The following is a 27944-nucleotide window of genomic DNA, read 5'->3' on the forward strand; positions in this document are numbered from 1 at the left end:
TCCACAATTGTTTTGTTCCACTTTGCAAGTATGTGGTAATTGGTGTTCTTCCACATAATCCCTCTAAAATACGCTGCAGTTCTTGGTATTGTAAGAACTGGTGTGGATCAAGGGTGTGGATAATATTTTTGTATTCCAGTGTTGAATTTCCTGTTTATTAAGTAGCCACTAGATGTCACCCTTACTGCCCCAAAGTCTTCACCCCCTCTTCCCTTTCAGTCGGAACATGTGAACCCTGACTTCTAGGAACTGCACTTTTGGTATGAAGAGGCGATGTAAACAGGGTGTCAACTCACACGATGATGGGAGTATTAGCAGCAGCAGCACACGGAAGTGTTTACAAGTGTGGGCAGCAGCAGCACTGGGAAATGTTTACAAGTGTCGGAATAAACTAAAAAGATATAAACCATTTTGGATTCTCAAAGTATGAAAATAAAAATAAGCAAAAGTTAGCTGCAGAGTCTATAGAGTAAAGAAATCACTTTTGTGCAATAGAAGAACTTTGTTTTTCTTGGTGTGTTTAATAATCAGAGATCTTTGTAGAAGTTTTCAGATTTAGTAATTTTTTTTTTTAAATATAGGGTGTAATTTTTTTTTTTTTGCTTTGATTTAAAAGTTGTTTTGGTTCGGATAATTATCCCTACATCCAGTCATTCTACGAAGCAAAAACATTGGGAAACACCGCACATATGTAATATTGGTGTTCTCTGATTGGTTGAGGGTGGTCTCTCAGCTTAGCCACGGACCAATACGAAGGCTCGGTTGTTTGTGCGGCGTCGCTGCAGCTGATATAAAAACAGCAGCAATGAAAGAAGAACCAAAAATACAGAAACCAAGTGAGAGAAGAAAAGCGAACAGACATCCCCGCAGGTGACTGTCCCTCCCTGCTTAGTCTGTTTGGCAGCGAGGGACGCCTGGAGCCGCGGAGACAGGGCTGAAGGAGCGGTCCCGTTTGTCCCCCGAGCATCACCGCGCTCAGGTGAGGCTGTCCGCATTTACCGGAGATGCTCCACGCACTCACAGCGGAGCCCCTACAGAAAAGTACAGGATGTCTCCTAATGCGACTGGCTTTCAGAAAGCAAAGTGTAATGACATTAGAGGCATTTTGCTGCTTTCACGTCACCTCTGAGTCGCTTTCTCTTCATATCTGCTTCTTGGTTACATTAAATGACGGTGCAACAGTCCGAAAACACTGCATGAACTTCAGGACTGTTACTATTTATCGGCACAGACAGCTTCCGCTTTTTGCTCGTCAACATTTTAACTATAAGAAAAAAATATGTTGTGGTAAAATTATCTTACTGTCGCCATTTTTTAGTTATATAGGCTGACAGATATCAGTGACTCTGGAACTCAGACATTTTTCAGTGCTGCATTAAAGTTATTTAATTAAATGCAGAAGAAAGAGTGTATCGTGCATTTTAAAATTTAGTATGCAACTATGCATACTTTAAATCGGTTGTGCTTTGCTGCCCTTGTTGAACTCTTTGTTCCAGGAGGATGTTTTGCTCGCTGCTGTGGTTATCACTGAACAGCTGAGCGCTTTAATTGCTCTGTCAAGACGGAAAGAAATCCGGAAAAAACTAAGAAATGCTTTCACAATAAAAGCATTGAAGTCCAATGAATAATTCCACGAACAATAACACGTAAATTAAAATGCCTCTGTTTCTTTTTAAGAGCGATACAATTTGGCGTCGAAGTTCTACACTATATATTTTTATTCGTATTAAGAAATAATAAATGTGTGTTTCTGACATTCAAACTCCTCGGCGGATGCGCCATGTTTTCGTCGTAGTTAACTTCAAATAGGAAGAGATGGATGGGTGTGATGGAGAGGAGGAAGGGGGGTTATTGTGCAGATGATTTCAGTCCAGTTTAGACCAGTTTCAAGCCAGCATTTCCTCCAGCTCTATATTCTTTAATTGTTCTCAGCGACAAAGGGTATGCCAAATGAGAGTAAAATGGCGCCTTTGTTATTTTCTATGTCTCTTATTGTTCACATAGGGGAGACAAAAAGTTAGTTTATGCAGAAATGAGCACACACAAAGGGTCTACTAATTTTATGCTAACAAAATGCTTTGTTGAAAACTGTAAACCTCGTCGAAAAAACACATTTCAAGCCTCTATCTTTAAGTCGCTGCTTTATATTATAATATGTATAATATATATTGTTTACGCCATCATTTTCAAGCTATTATTTAATAATATTTTTATTTTTAACCATGAACCTTGCCTGTTAATGTAGTTAAACTGGTGCTCTGTTTGCACCTACACACTGACTGCTGCGGCTGCCAGAATCTCTACAGCAGCGCTCGTGCACAGCTACAGAGCAGTCTCGCGCCGTACCGGTTCGAACTGGCTTCAGCTCGCGCTGCATTCACGTTCAGTGCAGTTTTCAGTAAACAACACGTTTTCTCTTAAAGAAAAAAAAAATCCCCTCCACTCCACTCCATTCGTATTTTTTTTTTAACTACACATGTAAGTTTCAAGCTTCGTGGATATAATATTAAAATAAAATAAAATGCGTTAACCTTTAAAGTGGAGTGTTTTTTTTTTCATGACGGAATTACGGTGCCACCTTTTTATCTAGCTGACCTCTTTAACCAAGTACGGCTTCACTGATTTTAAAAATGAGAAGGCTAATTCTGTACGTGAGTATTTGAGGCGTAGGCGCGGACGGTAACAGCCTTTTTTTGTCAGTAAAAGATCTCGGTGCAATCTTTTCCCATCAGTCAAGAATGCAGCATTCGTCTCACGTGTAGTAACTTCAAGCCATATCCCCAGCAGCCAATAAGCGAAGAGATGATAAACTTTACAGCCAATCAGACATGTATGTGGGCGTAGCAATGAATATTTAAAGGTGGGGCTTGAGGCTTCAGTTGTTTGTTGTTCTCCACCGTCATTACAGTGCTGAGAACAAAGAGTTGAACTTGGTAGTTGCGTAAAAAGTCACCTGAAGCTGTTGTTGTTGTTCAGGCAGTTTTAAAACATGCAATATATTATTTAGTTAAAATAATCCAAGTATTTGTTCTAGAAATCTTTTGAAAGAGGTAATTCTGATCCAAAACATTTTTCCATTAAGACGTGAAGTTGTTAATTTGATTGTTAAAAAATAGCGTACTTCATGTAAGAAGACTGTTTTAAAACTTCAATCGATAATTTATGCAGGAAGGAAGTTAATTTGAGTTATTCTGGTTTAATCAGGGCATCAGTCTGTCAGCTATAACACCCAATTCAGTTTTTGGGAAAAAACAAAAAATTGCATTCAATTATTTATAAAATTAGCATATTTTTGTGACTACTTATTTCTATAATTCAGAAAAATACTAAACTCCAAACATAAATGAGTTGATATGAGTGGTTTAAATACAGTGCCACAAAATTATTTGATTAGTGTACAAAGTGAAGGCAGACAGGGATGAAATGTATGAATTTGCAAAGTGGGAAATTAATACTACTGTTTCAAGAAACTTGCTTCAAATTCCAAATAATAAATAAATTAAGGCTCATGATTTCAGCTACTTGCTGGTCACATAGGTTTGTTACAAATGAAGCCAAATTATATCTCTCCACTCATAGTTGCCTTTTAAGGGCAGGGAAGAAAAAATATTAAGAATGGGAATTACTTTAGCACAAACTAACAGCCTAAAAAACATGGATTCACCTGGTTTTAATAAGAAAAGGGAGATCAGAGCTTCTCTTGTCGACATTTTGACATATTTTAATATGACTCTGACTCATCTTCTCTGTTTATTCCTCTTCTTATCTTTAAGGCACCTGCAGCCTCCCTTATATCAGGTCCGGTCAGTGTGCCTCCAGGCTAGTAGAAATGGCTCCAACCCTCGCTACAGCTTTCAGACGCCGCTGGTGGATGGCCGTCACGGCGGTCATTGAAAACCTCCTCTTCTCTGCTGTGCTGCTCGGCTGGTCGTCCCTGCTCATCATGCTGAAGTCTGAGGGCTTCTATTCCTACCTGTGCAAAGCTACAGGTGCGTCAGCCTATACCCGAATTATCTTTTATGACCAGGGGGTTAGATCGGTGCAGATGTCTGTCTTTCTATGTAACGTCTAATGCAGTATTCTAAAGTAATCAGACTAATAAATTACATCAATTTTGGCTGTTTGTGATGCAGTAGAAATCTGCAGGCAGGGCTTTTTGTGTATTTTAATTGCTGCCAGCCTGTTTTCATCCTCTATCTTCCCCCAAAACACGGTCTGGATTTAATTTAGAGTTTGCAAGTTATTTTTATGGAGCTTCAGGGTATGCACAGAGCAACAATGAGAAAACCATCCAAACAGGTCTGTTGCAGCACCCTCTGTTGTGCTAGCTTGATGAATTTCTGCAGGTTTTGGGGCAAACCACAACAATTTTTATGTAATTTTACCAGCAAGTATCTTGAGGTGTGATGAAAACAGATTCATCAGCAAACTTATGAGCACTCTTACTTATTTAATATGCTGAATTGCAGTGAACTGCCTCTAAATAAGCTTAATACGGAGCTCTGCATGGTCAAATAAAACAAAGATAATCTCATTATCATTTCTTTCTGTCCATTGTTCACTATGATCAAAGGATATGTGGTGAGCTGCTGCATTCAGGGGGCCTTCATTAGGCTTTAAAGGGGTTTTGCCTTGGTGTTTTTGTGCAAGTGCAACAGGATATAAAATAAAAGCTGGTCTATCTCCATCAACTGCATGATCTCTGGCTTAGCAGCTTTCTTTCATCCTCCTATTGTATTTTTGTGTATTTTTCACAGTTTTGCAAAGGGAGAAAGATAGAAACCCAATCTGCTATTTGCGTGAAATAATTTAATTTCTCTCACCTATCTGTATACATTATCTGGTCTTTTGTCCTAGTTGCTATTTTTTTTAAGTACTAGCACAATTGATGAGAGCAGAGTCTTAAATGTTTGAAATGTGATTCAAACTATTTGCTGGGAGAAAATAGCTCTTGTTTTGCACTAAAAGAGAACATTCAGATAAGAACTTTTAAATTTTGTGAACAAAGGCCTATTTTTTTGGAAGTGGTGCTGAAGTTTTACACCAACTTCATTACACAGATCTTTTGTTGAGGACCATATTCTATCAATCAAACGTATATGAGATAATAGACGTTTGTGTTGTATACAAGGCTGTGCTTTTGGCTTTTTCAATGAAAAGGGTTTTATGGTGGATTCTGAAGACCTGATATTGAAACCTGTAATAACACATTTTTGCTATGAGAAACAATCTTTTAAAAGTTTTACTAAAATAACATTTGCTCCACACATTTGCCTTGTGGTGGTCTTTTTTTTTTTTTTTTTTTTTAAATAAGCAAATTCACCTCCTTCATTTTTATAGCTCTACCCTGGTAGAGTGTTGGAAGTTCATGTGTTGTCATGAGATAAAAAATACTAGTATGACTTCTTGTGATTTCATCTCAGGTACCTGCACTAAATGCAAATATACATCATTGTCATTGTTCTATCAGCTGTGCAACAAGCAGACCTTTGTTGTACTAAAGTAACTATAAAATCAGCAGAGCTTTACTGGAAAAGAAACCGTTTGGTCCTTTCTGTCCTTTAGGCTCAGATGACTCTCTGACCTTCAGCTAAATAGCTTTTGGCCATTCTCCACTTCAATTTGCTGTCTGCATTAGTGCTATGTGACGGCGCCCTGGAAAAAACAAGGTTCTTTAGATTTCATTAGGAAAGAAAACCATTTGAACCCAACAGAAGTACAATGCCTTCTATGTATCCACTAATTAATATTTACTAACAAAAAGTTGACTGAAAATGTGCAAATTTTAGCATACAAACTAAAATTTGCACTGGAGTACATCTAGTTGCTGTGGAAGGTAGAAAAGTAACACCTGAATAATCATATGATCGTTGCATGATTGACAGATTACAGTGACTCAACCCACAAAAGTTCACATCACTCCAGAGTCTGTAGATCTGATCTTAAAATAAATGTCACAGCATATATGTTTGTGGGTGCTACTGGCTTCTTACTAACTCATAATGACCTCCGTGAATATATAAAGATGCATAGCTATGCAGCATATCTGCAGCTTTTTGGTTTGCCAAATACTTCCCTAGAACATTGTTTTGTCAGACTATCTAAAACCTATCCTCGAAACACTCTGCAACCTTTAAGCCTTAAAATCTCTGTATTTTGGGGAAGTCTGACTGACACAAGTGGAAGTCTAGTCTGGGATTTCTGTTGACGTAGTCAGCTGCCAACTAAAGCCCCAAAACATTACCGCTGACCTCAATTTTCAAGTCATCTGACTGCAAGACAGTTCTCAGATTTGTCTTGGAGTGAAATGATTAAAAGGATGTAAGATTCAGTCACAGAATGAGCAGAAAAACAACCTGTACACATTATGGGTCATATTTACTTATGGTTTGTTTTATTGTGTCTATTTCTATTATGTGGCCTTGCTGTCATGCTTGTTTGTCATGAATGCTGTGGTCTCGTTTTGTGGTTTTTCTGTTGGTGTTCCACTTATCTGTGTCAAAGGTTAGACAGAGGCAAAATGCATAACACTTTAAGTTTCTAACTTGACTCATCTCTGCGTCATCTGAGAGTGTCCCTCATTGTGCAAATATTCATCATCAGTCATCTGAAAAGCTTGTTTCTGACTAAAAGAAGAATGTCTTTAACAAAGGACAAACACGGGATGTTTGAATGGTTAAAATGTCTGTTTCTATGTAGGCTTTCAGATAACTATCTAATGAGTCCTTTTAAATCTGCATAATGACTATATCCTTGTCATTATTTCAAGGACCGTTTGTTAGAACAGAAGCCTGTTTCTGGGACTTTTTCCTCTCTCTGTTGTTTAAAACAACCATTGTTAAGTTTATCTCTTGGACATCTCACCTCTCACCAGAGGTGAGATGTGAAAACGGCATTGTTTTAACTTTTACTGTGAGTGGTATCTCAGGGCTTTCTATTGACACAATCTCCTAATGATTAGTCCAAATGTGTTGGAGGAGAGCTTGTTTGCACATGATGAAGCTGTGAAAGAAAAGGTCATGTGAAGAGACAGACTCACTTTTTTTTTCTTCATGTTGTTGACAGGAGAGTTTGCTAAAGTTTAGCAGGTGTGCCGTAAACACAGAGGGACCTTTCACTGAGGAGGATCAATTCTGCCTGGTATTTGTGTGTGTCTGTGCAGGGTTCTTCCCCTATTGACTCAGGTTTGCTGCGATCATTTGATTAGTCAGCAGGCGGAGCCGCCGAGGGACAGATGCTGCTGGCTGCGTTTAGCCACACAGTCAGCACTTAATGCTCCAAAAACACTTCAGATACCAGATTTGCTAGGAGAACAAGTCATCCTGCTCATAATGAATAGTTTCCATTTTAAACTCCCCTCACCTAAGTTTTGGAACTATCAAGTGGATTCACTTAATTAAACTTTGTTAGTGATAAGATGCTATTTAAAGTATGAAACGACTTATCATTTGACTCGGCAAAATCTGTTCTACCTTATGAAGGCAGACTGCGACTCCGATTTAAAATGCAAAAGTATCCATACCCCTTCACATCTGTTTCAGACCTAAATCCAATTGAGAATTTGTTGTAAAATTTTACAAAATATATTTATAGGTGCTGTCAATCCTATCTGACCACAGGACAAGTGGCTACATTTGACTGAATATCGAATAACATCCTCACATTCATGTCAGTCATTTTGCCGGGTTCTGATGACTGATCGCCTCGGTTCTGCTTTGGCTGTGGGAACTAAAATCAGCCTGCTGCCAAAATCCAGCATTCTCACATCCCTCTGTGAATTTATGCATCCGCATTCAAACACTTCAGCAATCAGATATTCATTAAGTCCAGTTAGGTTTTCGCCTACTTAAACCTTTACAAACACAAACAAGTTTTCTACATCAGGAAGCATTTCATCTGACATCTGAGCTTCCTGTTGCTCTGAACCCACCCACAGCTCCCTTTTCCAGAGGGCTGCTGGCGTCAACATCTCCTTCCCTGTCCTGTTTCGCTGTGAGCTGACTCAGCGAAGAGAGAAACCAACGTTATGTTCTCAGCCTGAGCACAGAAAGGAAACTCAGTTTCAGATGCGTTGTTCATTAGATAAAGTTAAGAGCTTAGTTGCTCTTGACAGCTAAGCTCTTAACTGGAATAAAATTGTCTCTGGAAAATGGTTTCCTTGCATTTGGAGGGGCTGTGAAATGCAGATTCTCCATGAGGCTCTGTGACATTTTTATAGCAAGCAAGTCAAGGTGGGGGATGAGCTGTTCCCCTGTCGGCTGTGTTCCCAGCACACCAGCTATCTGTTTATACCAACAGATTTTGACACAGCGATAGAACATCAGGACAGAAATAGACTCCAAATGAACTCGGTGGACTGTGTTTACCAGTGATTCAGCTGAGGGAGTGAGACAGAAAGTTCCCTCCACCATACTAAAGTTCAGACGATGACTATTTCTGGGGGCTGTTTACCCAGGATTGAGTTTTCCCCCCTCTGGATTGTTTACTCAACCTTTAATTCATTGGTTTTTCAATCAGCTGGTCAGCTGCAAGGGACATTGGCAGTGAGGTAACAGAAGTTTCGTTCCCAGTAAGCAAAAATGGAAATGTTCACCAACAAAATGTCTGAAAGCTAATATATTACCAACATGTCCTGAGAGTGTGTCAGCACCAGGTAATACTACAGTTTGGTATTTCAGGGTTACATTGCCACGTGAAAATGAACGGTACACAAGTGGTTTTAAAGGTGACCCATCATTCTTCCTTGAACAGGTTAGAATAGGTCTGTAGGCTACACAAAACATGTTTATTACATTCTTTGCATGCCACTATTCTTAGAGGAGACCCAAGTCTGCTCAGTTCTGCCCCTTTTGAGCTTTATTCAAAATGTGCTATTCTAGGCCCTCTTGTCACTTTAACTCCAAATAAGCTGCTGCTGGCCACGCCCCTCAACTCAACGTTTACACTCCCTCGTGAAAATGGCTGCAAACAGATGAGCAATTGCACAACCATACATCTTTGAAAAGCATTAATAGAGCCTCCTGCACAACCAACAAGGATCCCATAAGTGGTTTCTGGATGGTAAGTCAACAGTATACACCAGGGGTGTCCAAAGTCAGTCCTCAAGGGCCGGTTTCCTGCATATTTTAGTTCTCTCCTTGGTTTAGCACACCTGCATCAAATGATGGCTCATTAGAAGGCCTAAGGAGAACATTGACTTGCTGAGGAGTTTGTTACTACCACAAGGGGGACAACTAAAACATGCAGGATGCCGGCCCTCGAGGACCAACTTTGGACACCCCTAGTATACACTTTTCCAGCAGCCATTGTACAGCACATGCAGCGGTAAAACTGCCTGATCAAAGGTGTTGGAGCTCTGCTTGGGTTGCTAGGTGATGGGCTGGTGTTTCCTGGGGTTGCTAGGTAGTTAGCTGGACTTTGCTTGGGTTGCTAGGTGAGGCTATGCTGGAGTTAAGTAATGGTGCAGTGGTCAATTGTGATTTAGGTTTTTGGAAAGGCTCATTTTCCAGACACCTAAAAACATTAACTGACTGCCAATAAAATGGTGTGTGTGTGTTTAAGTGCTTGGGTCATTTTAGAAGCGGTTGAGACAAAAATGTAAGAATAAAACATTTTATACATTCACATGTAAAGAAAAAATTGTTTCCCTCGTTTCTTTTTTGTAGAAAACAGCTCCAACCTCAACATTTCCAACTCAACCCAGTCTGAGGCTAATGGCGAGGCAGAGGAGTTCCTGCTGATGAAGAACTGGCCCATCTGCAAAGACCAGGATGAGATGCTGAATCTGGCCTTCACTGTGGGCTCCTTCCTGCTGTCAGCCATTACTCTGCCTCTGGGCATTGTCATGGACAAGTATGGTCCGCGTAAGCTAAGACTTCTAGGAAGGTGAGGAAAGAGAAAGAACTCCCTCTTCATTTAAAAATGTCTTCTTCTTCTTATGCATAACTATAACTTTGTGTTCCCAGTGCCTGCTTCGCCTTATCCTGCCTCCTAATTGCTTATGGTGCCAGCAATCCTCACAGTATGTATTTTTTTGTGTTCTGTTTGGTCCTCCATGATCTCGAACATCTACATTTTATTCAAGCAAGTCAGATTTGGCTTATCTGTCCTGTTTTACTCTCAGATCTTTCCATCCTGATCTTCTTTGCTCTGGCGATGAATGGCTTTGGAGGCATGTGCATGACCTTTACCTCTCTGACGGTAAGAACGAGTTATATTTTCCTGTTTTAGCTACACTTACACATGCAAAGGCAGAGGGGAACTAATTGGAGAGGCAAAAAGGTTTTCCCTATTTGTTTTTCCTCTAACATACATACACACACAGCAGAGCTCCAGATTCTGTTCTCAAGGGGAAATATTGTGACTCTCCAGAGTAGAACAGCTGAAATTTTGAGTTTACAGCCATCCATCTTGTTTTAGGACATGGAAATGAACATTTCATGAACCATTCATAAGGATGTTTGTTGTAAAACTCAAAGGGTTCTTCCACAGTTTCCTTTTCTTTAAACATATTCATGCAGTTTGTAAATTCAAAGGTGTTGTGATTTAAAAAACAGATAAAAGTTCATTTGTTCTCCCTTCCTGTTACCTTATTAAAATTGTTACTCTCTTGCATCCTGAGTAAATTGCAGACATGTCTTAAAATACTTTAGAAAGTGTAATTTTCTTTTAAATTGTCTTCCTTCTCTCCTATTTACAACTTCCACACTGAAGAGTGTTGTCATGAGATGAGAAGACAGATGAGAGATTGCTGTGCAGAATTGTTTAGAAAGGGAAGAGCACATGTGTGCATTGCAGAGCAGCTTGCCAATCAGCAGCTATGGTGACCAGGATGATATCATCACTCAGATTGTGCTGCATCATAGGAGATAGCATGTGAGGATGGAGGCAGCTTCAGCGATCTATTATTCACTGCTGTGGTTTGAAGCCAGAAAACTCTTCATTGCTATTTCATTCGCAAAAGGAACATGGATTGTTGTATTTTGCCAGATGCATATTGACCTTAATAGCACACAACAATATGAGGGTTACACATAGAATCTGTGTTTGGGTTTGTGGTACATTGTGTCTGCATGATGACGCTTTCCTTGAACTGTGGCAGAATGGACATTCTGTTTTAAACAACTCACACACTCTCACTCGCTCACACTCAGACATACTGGCGAGGAAGATCCAAACAGGAAGCTGCAACGGGAGAACTTCTCCACCCAATTCTGCTGTTATGCTGAGACTTTAATTAACACACACACGCACACACACCCCTGTTTCTCAATCTATCTTGCTCCACCTCCCCACCCCCCTTCCAGTCTTGGATTTGTTTTCCTTCTCTCCTGCTTTTTGCCTCCTCCGTCCTGTCGAGGCGGGACCCACATGCAGCTGTTAAAAGGATGTCACGGGTACGCAACAGTTTGTGGATGCTGCTGTTTGTGCAGGTGTGTCTGCACAGGCTGTGGTTTACAGCTTCCCATTGGTCCTAGGGAAATGTTCTAATTAGTTGCTGTTTTTATTTGTTTCTATTAGACATGGCCAACACTGAGAGCTTTAACAACCTTTTCTGTCATTTATGTGAATGGATCTCCGAATCCAGCATCATCTCTAGTTAGTTAGTCAAACTTTGCAGAAATGTAGTCCTTCTTTCTTGGATTATTTTTTACCCTGCCTGTTGTTTTCCCAGTCCTCCCCTCTCTTTGGCCATTTCATATGTCTGGACTGTGTGAAAAGGTCACACGAGTGATCAACTTCCTCACACCCCTCTTGATGAAGCAGAAGCTGATATGGTTCTAAGACATTCAACGTATTTATGAATGAGCTTCAAAGTAGAAGGAAGTGGAAGACGTTAGTCGTTATATTAAGGATGTAAGGATTGGATAGAGTTATGACGGATGTAATCTCATGAGGAATCCTTGCAGTGCGAGGAATGTGCTTTAAGATGGAGAAGAAGCTGACGTCAGGTCGATGGAGGCATGCTGTCTGCTGTTCGTCAGCTGGTGTTTGCTAATCTTCCAGTCCACTTGGCTGCTCTTTATGATGGAAGGAGTCCCGCTTCATGCGTCAAGACAGGACCGGTCGGAGCTGGTTCTGGCAGCTGAAGTTTCCACTCGATGCAGCAAGAAAAAAAAACCTTCTTCCTCCTTTCGTTACTGTTTTTTTTTTTTTTTCTCTCACACAGCCGTTTCCAGTTTCCTCTTTTTATTCAGTTAGTTTAAATGGCTCAGCATGTTTCCCCTTCTTTTCCTTGGTCTAATAGTCACAATGCAATCTGCTCTGTCCACTTTAGTTTTCACCACTCGGCACACAGTCTTATCCAACACCACTTCCAAAACATGCACAGGAAACCTTGTTTGTAGAACATGTTCCCAGTTTTAGTCAAGGGTTAGACAAAAAAATCAGACTAGGAAAGTGTCCCTTCTGCCTAAGGAATTGTTGAAATATTCTCAATAACGATGGATGGGGTACACACATTCACCTCCTCTGTTTGCACCGATAACCTTCAGCCCTCTCATTCAAAAGATGACTAAATGCAAACTCACCAGGACTGAAGAAGGTAAACATTACTGACAGCTGCTTTCAGGGTGTTTTAAGACCTGTTAGTCAGGTAGACTCAGTTTGACTGGAGACCAAAATGGCAACATTTGCTACATTTTCAGCTGGTGCAGTTCACTTTCACACTACTGTTGAATCAAACTACCAAACCCTTTTAAAAGCCCATTAACCTCCTCACCTGTGGTGGCGCTGCACTGAGAACCACTGAAGGAAACAACACAAACAACCTCTAAAGAAGACGAAATGTTACCAAAACCAGAGTGACATCAGATTTGCAACATGATTTCTTTTTTTTTTTTTTTTCCTTTGGAAAAACGATAAACCATTTTTCACACTAGCGCTAGACACTCACGTATGTTTTGGTTGTATTTACCCAGAATGCCCTGCACTATATGTTACCCGTCATACCTTTGGAGCCGTCTCCAGTCTGGTTAGCATTCACATATATACATTCAAACTGCACTAGAGTTCACTTCAACAGAGACCTAAGTTTTTAGGTAGACCAGAGTTCGCTTTTTTTTGGTCCACATCAGAGTTCGATGGCACATTCACACCTTCCCAAACAAACCGGACTTTCTAGGCAAATGAACCACAGTTTGATTAAAGTGTAGAGTTGTTTAAAAAGCCAATATAAACAGAACAACAATATTTTTAAGGTTATAAAAAGAGCTGTTTTAAGCTACCCAAGTTGATTTACAATTTTGCACGACAGTGCTGCAAACAGATATTTAAGCCGCTCCCTTCGCCTGCAGCAACTCAACTGAACAATGATGGCTGACAAAACACAGAGCTGGTGATAAAGTTTCAAAACTCCTGTATGTACAGAGAAGAGCCTTTATGACTTGTCAGTTGACAAGGAAAAAGCAAATAAGGTGGTCGAAGGTCGTTTGCCTGTAAGGCAGATGAATAGGAAAATCTATATGATGTTAAGCCTTTATTAAAGCTGTACCACAAAGTGGTGGCTAGGAAGCACTGCAATTTTGGCAAATCATTGAAAAAAATCAACACATTTAAGATGAATTTAAGAAGCTTAGTTAAGCAAAATATTAGATTCTCTGCATTGGATCCACTTATTGGAAAGTTGACAAAGAAACTAGTCTGTCGAGAAGCAATAACAAAGACCATCCCTGATGTATCTGTGCAGATGAACATCCCAACCTATTATTTGTGTTGTAGCACAGGTTAGTAAACTAATAGAGGTGTTAATATTTTTAGTAAAGTTTCAAAGTGACGAATCAGAAAAGAGCAGCTGAGGTAAAAGAGGGGACAAAATCTCCTAAACAAACACTTTAAAAGACTGATCAGGAGGAGTCACATGGTGTACTTTGAAGGCTGAGAAACATAGAAAACACATTCCTTTGATGATTAAAAGTCACCAACACAAGCCACTGTTCTCTTTTGGGAAACCTAGTAGGAATTCTCAACATGAAAAACACCTTGAGACTAAGAGCCTCTGGGAAAGACGATGGCGATTCATTATTAATGATCTTAACTCAGACTGTACGTTATACTAAAAAAAAGATTGCTCTGAGTCTAGATTATCTAGTAATTTTAAACTTCAGTGCAAAGAGTTGCCTCATGTAATAACATCCTAAAACAGCTATAGACTGAAACATTAAACTTTACTGACTCTGCTAGTGTTGCATTCTTGTTCTATCACAGCTGAAATATTCAGCAACATGGATATAAAATAAAAGCTAAAGTTTGGGTGATGCCTACTGTCAACAATAACATGCAGTGTATTCAATTCAAAATACTTTATTAATCCTAAAGTGAAATTAAATGCTGTATTGAAGACATTTCAAGACGCTTCATAAATTTTAATAGTCACTGTTTTTTTTAGTTTGTTTTTTTTTATGTTTTTTTATAAATTTGGGAGTTATTAAATCCTTTAGCTTTTCCCAAGTGAAACCCTGTTATGTACAGTTCTGATCAATTTACATCCACTTATATGACATTACATTAATTTGGTGTTTTAATTCTTTTTGTCGAAGAGACCAACAATCTTTCTTATTTTATCAGAGTTTACTACAAAAGACACTTGGCTGAAAATTTCTGAGCTTAATTTTGGATCCATCTTAGTCCATAAAGTTGAATTTTTATCATATTGTTTCACATATTCTGACTCTATTGTTTATAATGGACTAGGGCCTTGAAGGTTACTTTTTTTTTTTGTACTTTATAATTAATTCCCATTCATTTGAAAGTGGCTGTTTGTTTAAGATGGTTTAAACTTTGATAAAACTTTGTGTTTCAACAGAAAAATGAACAAACGCACATCAAAACAGATTTTGGATTGGATAAAAGACGATAACGTAAAAGCTCATCCCTCAGCCCTGTTAAGTAATTATTTATTGCCAGGAAAAGTGATCAAATATTGAGCTAGAATGACCCCAGAAGCTTGTTGATGCCTCAAGAGACTTTAGTGGGCGTAAAATCTCATATTGGAGTTTGTGTGTAGAATTTTAACCTTTTTGTAGATGAAAAAATCTGCAATAAATTCAACCTCATGCACCTTTTGGGTTTAAAATTCACAGAATTGTCGCATGACTTTTTCAACCTGGAAAAGGAACAGATCAAATCATTGACTTCATTGAAAAAATTTACAGTTGAATAACGGCATGGAGTCTAAACGTAAGCACATTTAAAAGAATATTTTTTTTAACTTTTGTTTAGGAAATGACGGGAATGTTAGTCAGCTGATGAAGCATGCTCAGAGTCAGTCATGTCGTTTCTTCTGTTCTGGGACTGTTCCCGTTAAAGTTACAGCTGTGTGCGTTGTGGTCTGAACCCACAGCTGTTTCTTTGTTCCTCCATGTGTAACAGTTACAGAGCACTGACTGTCTGACTGATCTGGTTTACTTTCCTCCAGCTAGAAAAACACTTTAATCTTCATCTCATCAGGCCGAGCAGCTGCTCCTCCCAGCTACATGCTCACTCACACTTCACATCGCCACCAAATCCATTAATCCAGACTGCGTCTTTCGTGAGCAGCAGCCCAGACCGGGTTGTCACATGTTTTTGGAAAACGCTGGTTTTAACTGACTTACACTCGTAGTAACCCTGAGAAAATCTGAGTGACACAAAAACAGGCCTGTGCTTTGCTGTGTGTTTAGTGGGGTAGAGTAAAGAAACATTGTAATGAAGAGTAGCAATGCTTTACCTATTTTTACTCAAGTAAAAGTAAAAAGTAGCCATCCAAGAAGTTACTCGAGTCCTGAGTAGCTGATGAAAACATCAATCATTTATTATTTAAAACTTCCATCAGATGGACCAAAATATTAAATTATGTGGAAATTTTGGTATTTTAAAAACCAAAATGAAAATGATTCATATAAATAACATGATTACAAAATAATCAAAAACATTTTCCCAACTCAGTTTCGTTCAGTGTAAAGCTTGTGAAACTTTTAACAAAAAACTACTGGTGTGTGTCACTGCCTGCTGAATTTATGGTTAAAACAAACTTGTTCTTTGTTCAGTGAAGCTAGTCACAGTTGCCAGAGTATCCATAAATCTTACTCGAGTAAAATTAAATGGTACAGCGCAGTAAAAAATATTCCTAAAAGTACATATTTTTCAGGCATGGTGGTGGTGCAAAGGTGAAGCGACTCCTTAGTCCTCAACATGGCCGCCCCTGTCCAATGAGCTTTGCTGCATGTCTGCTTTCCTGTCTGACAACTATCAAAGAAGACCACTGGAGCCAATAAAACATTATTTTTTTAAAAAGAAATAAAAAAAATGGTATAGATCACATTTGGGCAAAAAAAGCAGCTTTGGGTCAGAACGTATCCACTGTCTCCACCTTTTGGACCAAAGGTTAGCCATCTTACCCTAAATCTAGTTTTCAAACTAGACTTCTTTGGTTCTGTGCTGCTGCAGAGGACATGGAAAGTTTTTAATTTGCTTTGAATTGTGGGGCCTACAGTGATTCTTGGGATCTCACTTTATGCTCCAGTTAGTCCAAAGGATGACATCTGTCTGGGTTGAACAGGTTCAGGAAGCTGGTTAATCTAGACACCTGTGGTGAACATTTTATCTGGATGGATAAATCATGACAAGCTGGAGAAGGATAGAAAAACTATACGTGACCCACAATACTGCCTTTAACAATCAGCCTCATTTCACTGCTGCGTTCTGTAGCTCTAAATAATTCATATGTCACAAAAGTACAGCAACAAAGAATGTTTGAGGCTGACGTACATCACAGAGATAATTAACCACTCAGACATGCATCCACTCCTCTGTGCTTTTGACTTCCTGAAGAGCAGCGTTTACCGTTTCGTCTGGTTGAGTACGTGGTGTCCTCTTTTTGAGCTGTGCATGACTTGGTGCAACCCCAGCCTTTTTTCTTCATTCCACTGCTGCAAACACCAGAACACAGATGGTGTGATGTTCACCCAGTTCTGTTCACTACTGAACAGCTTCATCAGAAATCTGTGGGATTCAACATCGTCTGCCAACATGTGTGTATTTTACCACATTCTTTTCCAGTCAGTGACCTTTTGTTGGTTGACAAGGATTGGTGTAGAGCCTCCAGAGCTGTTTGAAGCACAAGCTGAAATCTGATTTTAGATAAGGAAATCCAATAGGTATAATTTTGTGTATCAGCTTGAAAGCTTTACTCCTGCAGAGAAAAGCTTTCAGCTCACATTCAGCAGCAGTCATTCTGCTTCTTTTTCACCATCTGGTCTCAATGCAATCACATAAATCAATGTAACCTTTCTTGACAATTTCTGGTGATTAAACACAACAAAATTGGGCTCAATTGTGAGATAGAAGCAAAGTTGTTCAAATTGTAGCTGATATGAAAAAGTTTGAGTATTTGTATTCAGAGAAGTGGCTTAAATAATCAGCAGCTTCATTAAGACTTAAAGAAAATAGCAGACAGAGGGAAGTTTGTTGCAACTCAGGATACAGCAAACCTGCGGTGAGATGAGACAGAAAAGACTAAAAAACATCAAAGGAAATGCACAAAACAGCATTGTGTGCTCTTTGGCATTAAAAAAATCAACAACTGTATGTTTTCCCCACAGAGCATTTTTCACGTTTTATGTTGATGCTGGAGCCATTTTCCTGTGGAATCGCATAACCTCATTTATGCTTGTTAACTTCCAGTTTAGCACTAAATTAATAATAGAAGTGATGCACCAAGATCCTCTCAGATTACTTCAAACCCTGCAAATCTGACTGAGAGAAATGTGACCATCACAAATAGGTGCATGTGTTTTTTTTTTTTTTTTTTTTAGCTTCCCAACATGTTTGGAGACCTGAGGTCAACCTTCATCGCCCTGATGATCGGATCTTATGCTTCGTCTGCCGTCACGTTTCCTGGCATCAAGGTAAGTCCTCAAACTTCACGCCATTCTTGATTTGCTCCAGTTTGTTCAGCCATTACTTCTTAAAAGACAGCAAAAGATGGGTTATTGATTTGCCATTATGATGTTTTTGTTCGTCTGCCTCCAGGTGATTTATGATCTAGGTGCCTCCTTCATCTCTATCCTGGTGGTTTGGGCCGGCTGCGCTGGCCTCGTCTTCCTCAACTGCTTCATCAACTGGCCTCTGGAGCCTTTCCCAGGCCCAGAGGATATGGACTTTACGTAAGACCAAAAGACATGCTCACTCTGTCCGTGTCCTGCACACGTTCTTTTTGACTTGAAACTTCAATGTGTTTTAATATGTTTTTGGGAATAGACCAACGTAGACATGAAGTAAATAAAAAAATTGTAAAAATAAAGGATAAAAATATTTTCTTAATCCCTATCCTTACTACAGAAAAGTATCCCACAACCCGATGCTGCCACCACCATGTTTTACAGTGTGGAGGATTTGTTCAGAGTGAACTGAAGGAAAAAATTCCTTCAGTGTACTCTTTATCATTTTACCAAAGGATCCACCTTCTGTTTTAAAAAATACCCCTCTGAAGGTGCTCTGAGGGTGTTGTTCTTTCAGTTACTAAATTATTCGGCAGTTATTTCAATAATCAATTAATCACGAGTAATCGATTAATCATTGCTGCTCTAGCCAGATTCTCTCAGGTCTAATTACAAAATATCCAAGTTCTTTTCATTAGCCTCCTCCTTGTGTTGTCTTGTTTTATAAAGTCCAATTAAAATACACAGCTTGTGGTCGTTACAAAATGAGACATGGATACTTTAGCCTTCAAATACACACATAGCAGATTGCATAGATATACCAGCTCACTTCAGTGTGGCAAATCCTCTTGTAAAGCAGCAGAACCCACTGAGCCCTAAAGGGGAAAGAACCTAAAGCCAGGAGATTGGCAGGATTTGCTCTCTTTCAAACTGGTCTTTAAAGGTGTTTTCCCTCTTTTCTCTGTTCACTCATTTTTTCTTCTTTCTTTTATATTTTTTCAGCTGTTATGTTGCATGTTTGCAAGATATTTGGGCTCACAAGGAACCTTCTCTGTCTCATACCCATTCATGCGTCCCTTTAGGGTGAAGATCAAGTTCAGCTGGCTGGGCTTTGACCACAAGATCACTGGGAAGCAGTTTTACCGGCAGGTGACCACGGTGGGCCGCCGACTCAGTGTGGGCAATGCAATAAAGCAGCCGCAGCAGCCGTCCACAGATCTGTCAGCGCAGGACGCCAACAAACTGTGCCTGTCCACCGTAGACCTGGACGTGAACTGCAAAGGCAGCGAAGAGTGTAAGTTACAGAAAGAACATCTCACTTTGAAATTCTGCAATGGTGCAGATCAGATTGAGGCTGATAGTAAAAAGAAAGAGGTAACCAATTTCTGAAGGTGTAGTAAAACCAGAGCCGTGCCACAAAAGGGATTTCTGTCTCAGCTTCACTTTTTTTGGCTTTATTCCCATCTGATCTGAACAAGCTGGATATTAACAGCGTGCTCATTTGAGAGGGAGCCAGAATCCCAAAATAAAACTGTTAACATGTGCCTAAATGATTTGGTACCGAATAACATCATCCACAATTATTTTGGGTCAGTTAAACAATGATGTGCATGTGAGCGTCTTGGGTATCAGATTGCTGGAGGAGCCAAGATGGAAATGATTCATGACTTTGAGGTTCTTGGAATGAAATATCACTTTAAGCTCATTTTAACTTCTTTAACCTGAACAAGCTAGTGGCACCCAAGTAATTAGGCCTGTAGTCATATCCAGATATACCTGCACATGGCATAACAACTGAAAGTACATCAAACTTTCTCCAGCTAGAGTGAAGCTTCACCTAATGCACTTAATGTTTCACACTGTCAGTCAGCTGGCTGAAAGAAAGCTGTTACCTTTTCCTCTTGATAAAAAAAGATGAATTCAGTTGTTTAATATTTCAGGTCCAGAAAAATGGACTAAAATAGCACCACTGATTAGCCTTAATAAGGTAACACTGCTTATAAACTGCAGTTAGCAAATTTGTTAACCAGTTGGTTACAAGTTTGCTACCCAGACTGTGGACTCATTACATGTTGTAAAGAGTCGCTCTTTAAAGAGTCAAAATAAACACAACTAATTTTAGTGTATTTTTTATTTTTTGCAAGATTTTGCTCAATAAAAGCGATAACAATTTGAACTTGAACTGCTGTTACAGCTGGAGCTAATAGCCAAAATAATTAGAATAAGTTTTAATAATTGTTCATTTTCTCTTATTAATAAATCAATTGGATAATGTCATACAATATTATTTTCAATTTTTATTTCACTGTGAGAATCTCAGCCCGTGCCTTATTAACAGCTTATCTGCTGAACACACCTCAGCACTCAGTCTTGTAGCGATAGAAACTGTAGATTAAACTGATGCATAAAAGGAAAATAATGGATTAGCCAAGCTAACAACCATTTTACATTCTTTTTGTGTAAAGAATGTGTAAAAACACCTGTACGGTCTTCAGATTTTTAGTTATGGAAGCCCTACATAGTAAACAGAGACTTGGCCTATGCAGCAGTTACAGAAGAACCCTCTGCCCCACTTCCACACTACACCGACCCCTGTCACCTCTGTCAACCCTGTGCCTCTACTGGGCCTCTAAATTCTTCCTCAGGGTCAGGTTCTCCCAGCGGTAGGCTGGTGGGTTCCCTCTTGATCCTTTTGATACCAAATAGACCGTAGAACCAGTTCCGACTAATTTCTAGGAAAGTCACTCAGCAGGTGTGGCGCTCTGGCAGGGAGCTCCAGAGAGACATTGTTTGGGGTTAACTGGTTCAAACATGTGTGCACTTCATATTTATGTCTATTGAGAGCAGCTGTCCAGAACTGTACAGTCAATGTCAATTTTGTTTATGTAGCGCTTCGTAACGACAAGGTCAGCTCCAAAGCGTTTTACAAAGAGCAACATAGATAGCAAAGGATAGACAAGAAAGGAATAAAAGACATTCAAACCAGAAGGAAGTTCTAAGAACAAAATCTGGTTGCCATTAAGAAATGGGTTTCTTGAAGTTATTGATTCTCTGAATGGAAATAATGTAGAGAAGAAGCACGACCTTCTTCTGATTTAGCTGGTTATTAATCAGTTTCTGGCTTCGTCTAAAAATTGCTCATAGTATGTTTGTAACAGTCATAAATTATGTGGATGTAATAACAAACTAGAGACCAGAGTGTACTACTTTGGTATGTAAACTCCACTGGCTTCTCTCTCTCTGGAAATAAGACAGGACCCATTTTGATTGATATTCAGAAACAAACAAACTCTTTTTGTGTTTCTAAAAACCCACCTGCAATGGAAACCTGCTACAAATTTGTCCTAGGTTGCTCATTCTTTGCCCGATGCCGTGGTTAATGGATCGTGATCAGATTCTAATAATTCATGGCTAAAAGGGCTTGGAAAACATCCCAATTTCTTGTGGCCATGACCAAACATTTCCAGTGATTAGCCTGAAATGCGTAGCTGTTGATCAAGGCAATAAACCCACCTGCTCCATCTGTGCACTCACCACTAATTGGATGTTGTAGTACTTCACCATATGGACAGAAGTGTCCATTTTCCATTTATATTCACAACCTTCATTAATGATCAACTTTATCCACTGTCTGCTTTTCTTTGGATCCTCCTGCTCCTAATTCAGGTTCAGAAGCGTCACCATGGCGCCTGAAGGCAGCAGGAATATTTAGATGACAATTTCTCCTTCAAAATTATTCACAATCTTTGAACTTTTCATTTTGTTACATTAAAATAGGACAGTTCAATGTATTTTACTGGGATTTTATATAATAGACTGAAACAAAGGGGAGGAAACAATGCTCTGTGAACATCTCACAGAGCATTGTTTAATTCATGTAGAGCGTGTCCATCTTAACCAGTAGGCTGCTGGGAATGTAAGGAAAGCAGCCAAGACACTCGTGGTAACTCTGTCATAGAGCAACAGGTCAACCAGACCTTTGGAAAACTATTACTGTTTAGCAATCAATCAAATATACCAAATGGTATAAATAAAGTTGATTTACCAAGCTGGCCTCATTGGAAGAGTTATAATAAGAACACCATAAAACGTTCAGTTTACTGCTAAGGAATTGACTCTGGTCAAATGAAACCAAGCATAAACATTTCTGGCCTGCATGCAAAATATATAGACATAAACCAAAAAGGAATAAAAAGTGGTTGTAATATGCATTAACTGAAAGTATCTGAACTCAACAGCACACCATACCTTTCAGATTTTTAGCTGTGGAAATTTTGAAAACATCTGTTTCCTACCAACTACCGTGTTTCCCCGATAGTAAGACACCCCCGATTGTAAGACGTATCGGGGATTTCAGGGGGGTCGGCTAATATAAGCCGTACCCCGAAAGTAAGACATATGTTTTACTTTTTGGGGAAACACCTCTCATCTAGCTGCGCGCCGCCTCCTGCCCACTTCCGCACCGCCCCCTCTCCATACGTCACCGCGCCGTCCCCCTCTCCATACGTTCATTCGACATTCGACAATTTTTTTCCAATATAAGACATACCCCGAAAGTAAGACATAGTGGGGCTTTTGGGGATAAAAAGAAAGTAAGACACTGTCTTACTTTCGGGGAAACACGGTAACAGTTGGTAAGAATCTACATCTTAAAGTGTATTGAGGTCTGAGGTTGTAAAGTGACAAAATGTGAAAATCTCAAAGAAAACTGAAAACCTTTTCAAGACGGATGCATTTGAAAATGAGCAACTGGAGCAGTCTTATGTCATCAAATAAGTGCAGAGAACCGAAAGTCGGGCATGCTTGTACTTGTCTGAAAGGTACATCATGATCTCCTGCTGCTGAAATATTAGACACCGCATCACCACTCATCAAGCATGTGTGTTGATGTGTACACTTGTAGATCGTTCAAACTTACAATAGGCTATGTATGCATTTTTAAAACATGCCAGGCTGTAGCAGCTGCAATCTGATTCATTCAGTGGGAACCGAAATAAAGAAAATATGAATGTTAAATAAAACCCCTATTATCACAGCCTAATATTAGATTAAAAACAAAGTTGTTTACCTGCATAAGGTCATAATTAAAATGTGTCACCGGGCGATACTAGACAAATCTCTACAAGCCCAACCACTGTTTTTTAACTTTTAAAAGACAACCATTTGATTCATCATCAGTTCCTCTAAGGGGAGCCATATTCTGACCTCGGTCCTCACTTAATGCTCATTATCGGCCTGTTGCTGTTGATTTTATCAGAAGACGATGTGAGAGATTATGAGTGCAGAAGTGGCATCCTGCTGCTGGATGAGATAAAGTCAAGGTTTGGCTGCTATAAGATTTGCCCTGGGGGTTGTTGCATAACTGAACCACTGAGTAATTTATAGAGAACAGAGTTGCATTGGGTGCACCGAGTGCAAATTATGAAATATCTCCAAATAAATACCCGCCGTGAGCACCTGCACTCGCCACAACCAGTCAAACATCACACTTTTTATTATGTCTAATGTCTTTTTGATCCCTCGTTTAAAGCATTTTATTAAATCTCGCCTCATTTTCTCTGCAGCCCAGTCTTTCATGAGGAGCATCTTCAGTCCCATCTTCTTGCTGAGCCTCATCACCATGTGTGTTACACAGCTAAGACTCATCTTCTACATGGGAGCCATGAATACCATCCTGGAGTCCCTTACAGATGGAGACCTGAACACAGGTGAGTGTAACCACCCATAAGCTGCACATAAAAATGCAGAAGCTGCTGTGTGTGTCTTTTATCTTTAACCTCTGGACGTCCCTGTCATGCCTGCTTCCTGCTGCTGTTACAGTGGAGAGGATGCAAGTGGGTAAGAGCGCTGAGGCCCGGTTAACCACCTCCATCCATCCCCTCCTCCACTGTCTGTCCTCCTCAGCTGCCTTTGCTGTCCAACATGCATCATTTTTCTGTTGTGCTCCGGATCTGGTCTGAACGCATAATGAGTAACTGTGTGTTTGCTGTGTGTTCATCAGTGAGCGTCTACACCTCCATCTTTGGCGTGCTCCAGCTCCTGTGTTTGGTCACCTCTCCTGTGATTGGATACGTGATGGACTGGAAGCTCAAAGACTGTGAGGATGAGAACGACAAGACTGTCAAAAGGTGAGGGTGCAAGCTCTTAGAGATCCAGAAGATACAGCTGGAAAACAGGATAAAACATGGCAGCTGCAACTAACAATTATATAATTATTCTACCAATTAGTCTGACAATAAATCAGACAAAAAAAATTACCAGTCTTGCAATTTTTTATTTAACTACTTAAGCTTATTTTTTACAATATTAGAAATGCATAAAAATACTAATAAACAAGTAATTTACTTTTTTTAAATGATAAACATTTTATTAGCTAAAATGCATTAACATAGAATTACTTAAGTGTAAACTTGATCACTTGTAATAAAGGATGCACTTGGAGCTAAAAAAAAAGATCACACCCTTCATTCCTCTAAATTTTGACTATTTTTTGATTGAACCTGGATATGTTGTTCTTTCAGCAAATTGACTTTTTAGAGTCTGTGTACTCCAGTTAACAATTAATCGATTACTAAATTAGTTGATTATTTCAAAAAATGACTAATCCGATTAAATGTTTCTGTCCTAAAAACATATATTTTTTTTCATTTTCTGATTTTTTTTTTTAAATTTAATTTCTTTTCCTCTAATCAGTGAGCCTGGCCAGCCCCGGCGCCCAACCAAAAAGATTCAGAAAATCATCAATGCAACTAGAGCCTTCATCTTCACCAACCTGCTGCTGGTTGGCTTCGGAGTCACATGCGTCATACCAAACCTCCCGCTTCAGGTGTGTGTGTGTGTGTGTGTGTGTGTGTGTGTGTGTGTGTGTGTGTTGCTGCTCTGCAGTGTTATAGATATTTGGGGATTCACATTTCCAAACATGTGCCTCTGTTGCTCCACTCAGGGGTAACACTGCAGATACAGGCAGTTCTCTCAACTCAAGCTGCAAAAGCACTGAAGCAAAATATGTTTCTTGGTTTTTTACCGTCACCTACTGGACAAAGTTAATATTACTTCTTATTTATCCATTTGGTTCTGAATGGCCTTTATCAAAGATGAAAGCCAGCTGGTGCTAAATATAGACCTGCTGTGCTGTAAAATGATTGCTAAAGGACGACATGTCTGTTTTCTCTTTTCTTTACAGATTCTGTCCTTCGTCCTGCACACAATAGTGAGAGGCTTCATCCACTCTGCTGTCGGAGGCCTGTATGCTGCTGTGTAAGTGTGAGGCATGTTTAAAAGATGATTGCAGCAAAAAAGGGGCTACAAATTTGGTTTAGGAAAAGAATTCATTCCTCTAAAACTTTTTATATTTTATGAGTACTCAACTCAAATCATCATTTCAGTCCAAATATGCTCACATTGTAACAATCACCTTTGCAAAGAACCCTTTGACACATTCTGTTTGTCCTCTACAGGTACCCGTCCTCTCAGTTTGGCAGCCTGACAGGCATGCAGTCCCTGATCAGCGCTCTGTTCGCTCTGCTGCAGCAGCCTCTCTTCATGGCCATGGTGGGACCCTTGGAGGGAGACCCTCTATGGGTAAGACACACTCTCTGAGACACCAGCATGACGGAGTGTAGTTCCCTACTCTGCATCACCATTTATCACTGTCTATCTGATGCTCAGGTGAACGTGGGCCTGCTGGTGCTGAGCATGCTGGGATTCTGCCTGCCCTTCTATCTCCTGTGCCACAGCCGCCACCTCCAGCGCCTGCGAGACGAGCGCAACGACGACCCCAAGGTCTACGTTAAGATGAATAATGGCAGCGCGCCGGAGGCCAGCGTGTAGAAAGGATGAAGACATTTTTGTTTTTTAGAAATAAACAAGTATGGCACAGAGAGGAGGAGGAACGTGTGGTACACGGACACATATATCGAACTGTTGATTCTGCATGCGTGAACACTGTGATAACTAGTTTCACCTTCTGTGATGCTCTGTGAAAAAGCCAACACAAACTCAAACACTGCGGGGAGATGACAGTTCCTCCAATCATGATCCAAAACTGACTACAAAGGGAGAGAAAAGACAGTTCACTTCTCCCCAAATCACTCTTCATCCTCCTCCTCCTCCTCCTTCTCACTCCTGCCAGTGCTATTCAGAAGCACAGAAAATGGCAGCTGACTGCAATCAACAGTGTGGATCTGAATTTAACCAGCAGGGGGCAGTGGTGCTGCATTCCTGCTCACTTTCTCAGCTTTTTCTGTGTTCACAAAGAAATTTGAGCAGCATCCTCTGTGCTGTCATCTCCACTTCCTCCTGTTGGACTCAGTAGAAACCCACAATGCAACAGCTTTGAGATCAGGGCACAACACACTGATAAGTCACTGAGGAAACACAGCAGCCCCTGTGTGTGTTATATTGTCGGTGCATGATCCCAGTGATGGTGCTGATCCGTTGTTTATGTTTTACTCAGCCTCCTGAGCAGGACAACAGATCTACAAACAGCTTGTCGTTTGACAAACCTGTCATATCTTGTGTTAGTTTAGATAAGGGTCTCTGTGTGACGTTCAATCATGACCCAGTAATATGAAGGAATGTTTAGAGCAGATAGACAGCACATTTTAAAAAAAAAAAACATCAGAGTAGTGTCCATACACAATGAAATTATAGTATTTGTTCATCTCAGCAATAAGTATTTCAGTGCAGTGGTGGACGCTGGACATTCATCCAAATGTACGTGTTCATTTCACCAAGTCTATTCCTGCACTGTGGACGGTGCTAGTTAGAATACCAGAAATGTGTTTGTGTTTCACGGTGGAGCTGAGGTGGTCGTACTGCAAACAAACAAATCAAATATCAATTTTTTTTCCCTTCACAGGTTGATTTCCAAAGAGTTAGCGTAGCTGCAGTTTCATGTAGCGTTTGCTTCCTGTTTCGTATACGTTTCATGGCGATTTCACAACATAAAACCTGATGTTCAGCACCATCAGCAGCAGCTCAGGGAAGGTTGACTCCTTGTCGTACACCTGGGAACAGCAATTTGCTTGATGGTAACTAGGCATAGGCTGGAATGAGATTCTCATAGTGTGGTAACCTAACACAATTTCACAGTATTTGCACAAATATTTACCACAAAATTGTATTACATGGCCAAAATTATTATGTTGAATACAGAACCACAACATTTAGTTTTTATGTGAGGATATTATATTGTTTTTTTTCTGCTCTTAAAAGACAAGTATAAGAGCTGATGATAGCTGGTTAGTGCAGCTATCAGCTCTGGTAGCTAGCCTGCAGTCTGCTTCTGCACACTCGTAGCTCTCCAACTAGATTTAAAACAGCGTTACCTTAATAAGAACGATGGGTGGTACTTCTTTATTAAGTGTCTTCTCATTACAAGTACTTAAATAAACATTGTAAATTACTTTTACTGTTTTAAAAGGGTTGTCTTGTAATTGCAACAGGCCTCTGCCTGACAGAGAAAACCACAATGATTTATTGTTCAGAGGGGGAAAAAAAGCTGAATGTAATGAGCTCAAACACAGACAAGAAAGACTCTTTGTCTTTTAGAGAGACAAATAAAACAGAAGCATGATGTGCTGAATATTATTCAGTTTGCCGACTGTAGATGCCACACAGTGAAGCTTGTCATAAGGTGAATCCAGGCAGGATGACCCTCTTTCCTTCCATCTGTAAAACTGTCTGATAATCACTTTCAGCTGTAAATGTAAATCGTTTACAGGTGGCCGAACTGAGAGATGACACTCTGCTGCCTTCACGTATTCCCAGCGACAGACTTTCAGTGAGGATTTAAAAAAAAAGCACATAATGCACTTTAAAACGTCTAAAATGGACCTTATTTGCATATTTCTGCACAGCTTGTTGCTGTTTCTAACACACGACTCCTTAATGGTGGTGCACAGTGGAAAGAATGTAGACCCAGGGCTTTTGGATGTAGATTTGTTCATGCTGTGGAAGCTAAAAGATGTTTTTATTTTTTTATAATCAGGAAAAAAAAAGAGGCGTTGCTTCACATTTGGCCTC

At 39.8% G+C, this 27944-nt stretch overlaps 1 protein-coding gene across 2 annotated transcripts; it reads left to right on the plus strand.

The window, feature by feature from the left end:
* Positions 1 to 666: 666 nt before the first annotated feature.
* LOC106958524 (large neutral amino acids transporter small subunit 4-like) lies at positions 667 to 27902 on the plus strand. Of its 2 annotated transcripts, XM_015050467.1 has the most exons (15): positions 667 to 979; positions 3774 to 3989; positions 9666 to 9885; positions 9966 to 10021; positions 10124 to 10200; positions 17793 to 17885; positions 18010 to 18143; positions 19001 to 19212; positions 23483 to 23626; positions 23739 to 23756; positions 23920 to 24046; positions 24612 to 24744; positions 25102 to 25175; positions 25376 to 25499; positions 25587 to 27902. In XM_015050467.1, the coding sequence occupies exons 2-15, from the start codon at positions 3830 to 3832 to the stop codon at positions 25746 to 25748; spliced, it is 1734 nt and encodes a 577-aa protein (XP_014905953.1). In that variant the 5' UTR covers positions 667 to 979; positions 3774 to 3829; the 3' UTR covers positions 25749 to 27902. The 2 variants fall into 2 exon arrangements, with proteins under 2 accessions (XP_014905953.1, XP_014905954.1); XM_015050468.1 differs by lacking the exon at positions 23739 to 23756 and having other exon boundaries at positions 669 to 979.
* The last annotated feature ends 42 nt before the right edge of the window (positions 27903 to 27944 follow it).

Source organism: Poecilia latipinna, unplaced genomic scaffold, assembly GCF_001443285.1.
Source record: "Poecilia latipinna isolate Pla-1442-1.1 unplaced genomic scaffold, P_latipinna-1.0 Scaffold992, whole genome shotgun sequence".
Lineage (NCBI taxonomy): Eukaryota > Metazoa > Chordata > Actinopteri > Cyprinodontiformes > Poeciliidae > Poecilia > Poecilia latipinna.

Excerpts from the sequence above, each read along its gene's own strand:
- LOC106958524 (XM_015050467.1), top strand. The coding sequence starts at position 3,830 with ATGGCTCCAACCCTCGCTACAGCTTTCAGACGCCGCTGGTGGATGGCC. Across the intron at positions 18,144-19,000 it reads CCAGAGGATATGGACTTTAC|GGTGAAGATCAAGTTCAGCT; the intron begins GTAAGACCAAAA and ends GCGTCCCTTTAG. Across the intron at positions 24,047-24,611 it reads AACGACAAGACTGTCAAAAG|TGAGCCTGGCCAGCCCCGGC; the intron begins GTGAGGGTGCAA and ends TCCTCTAATCAG.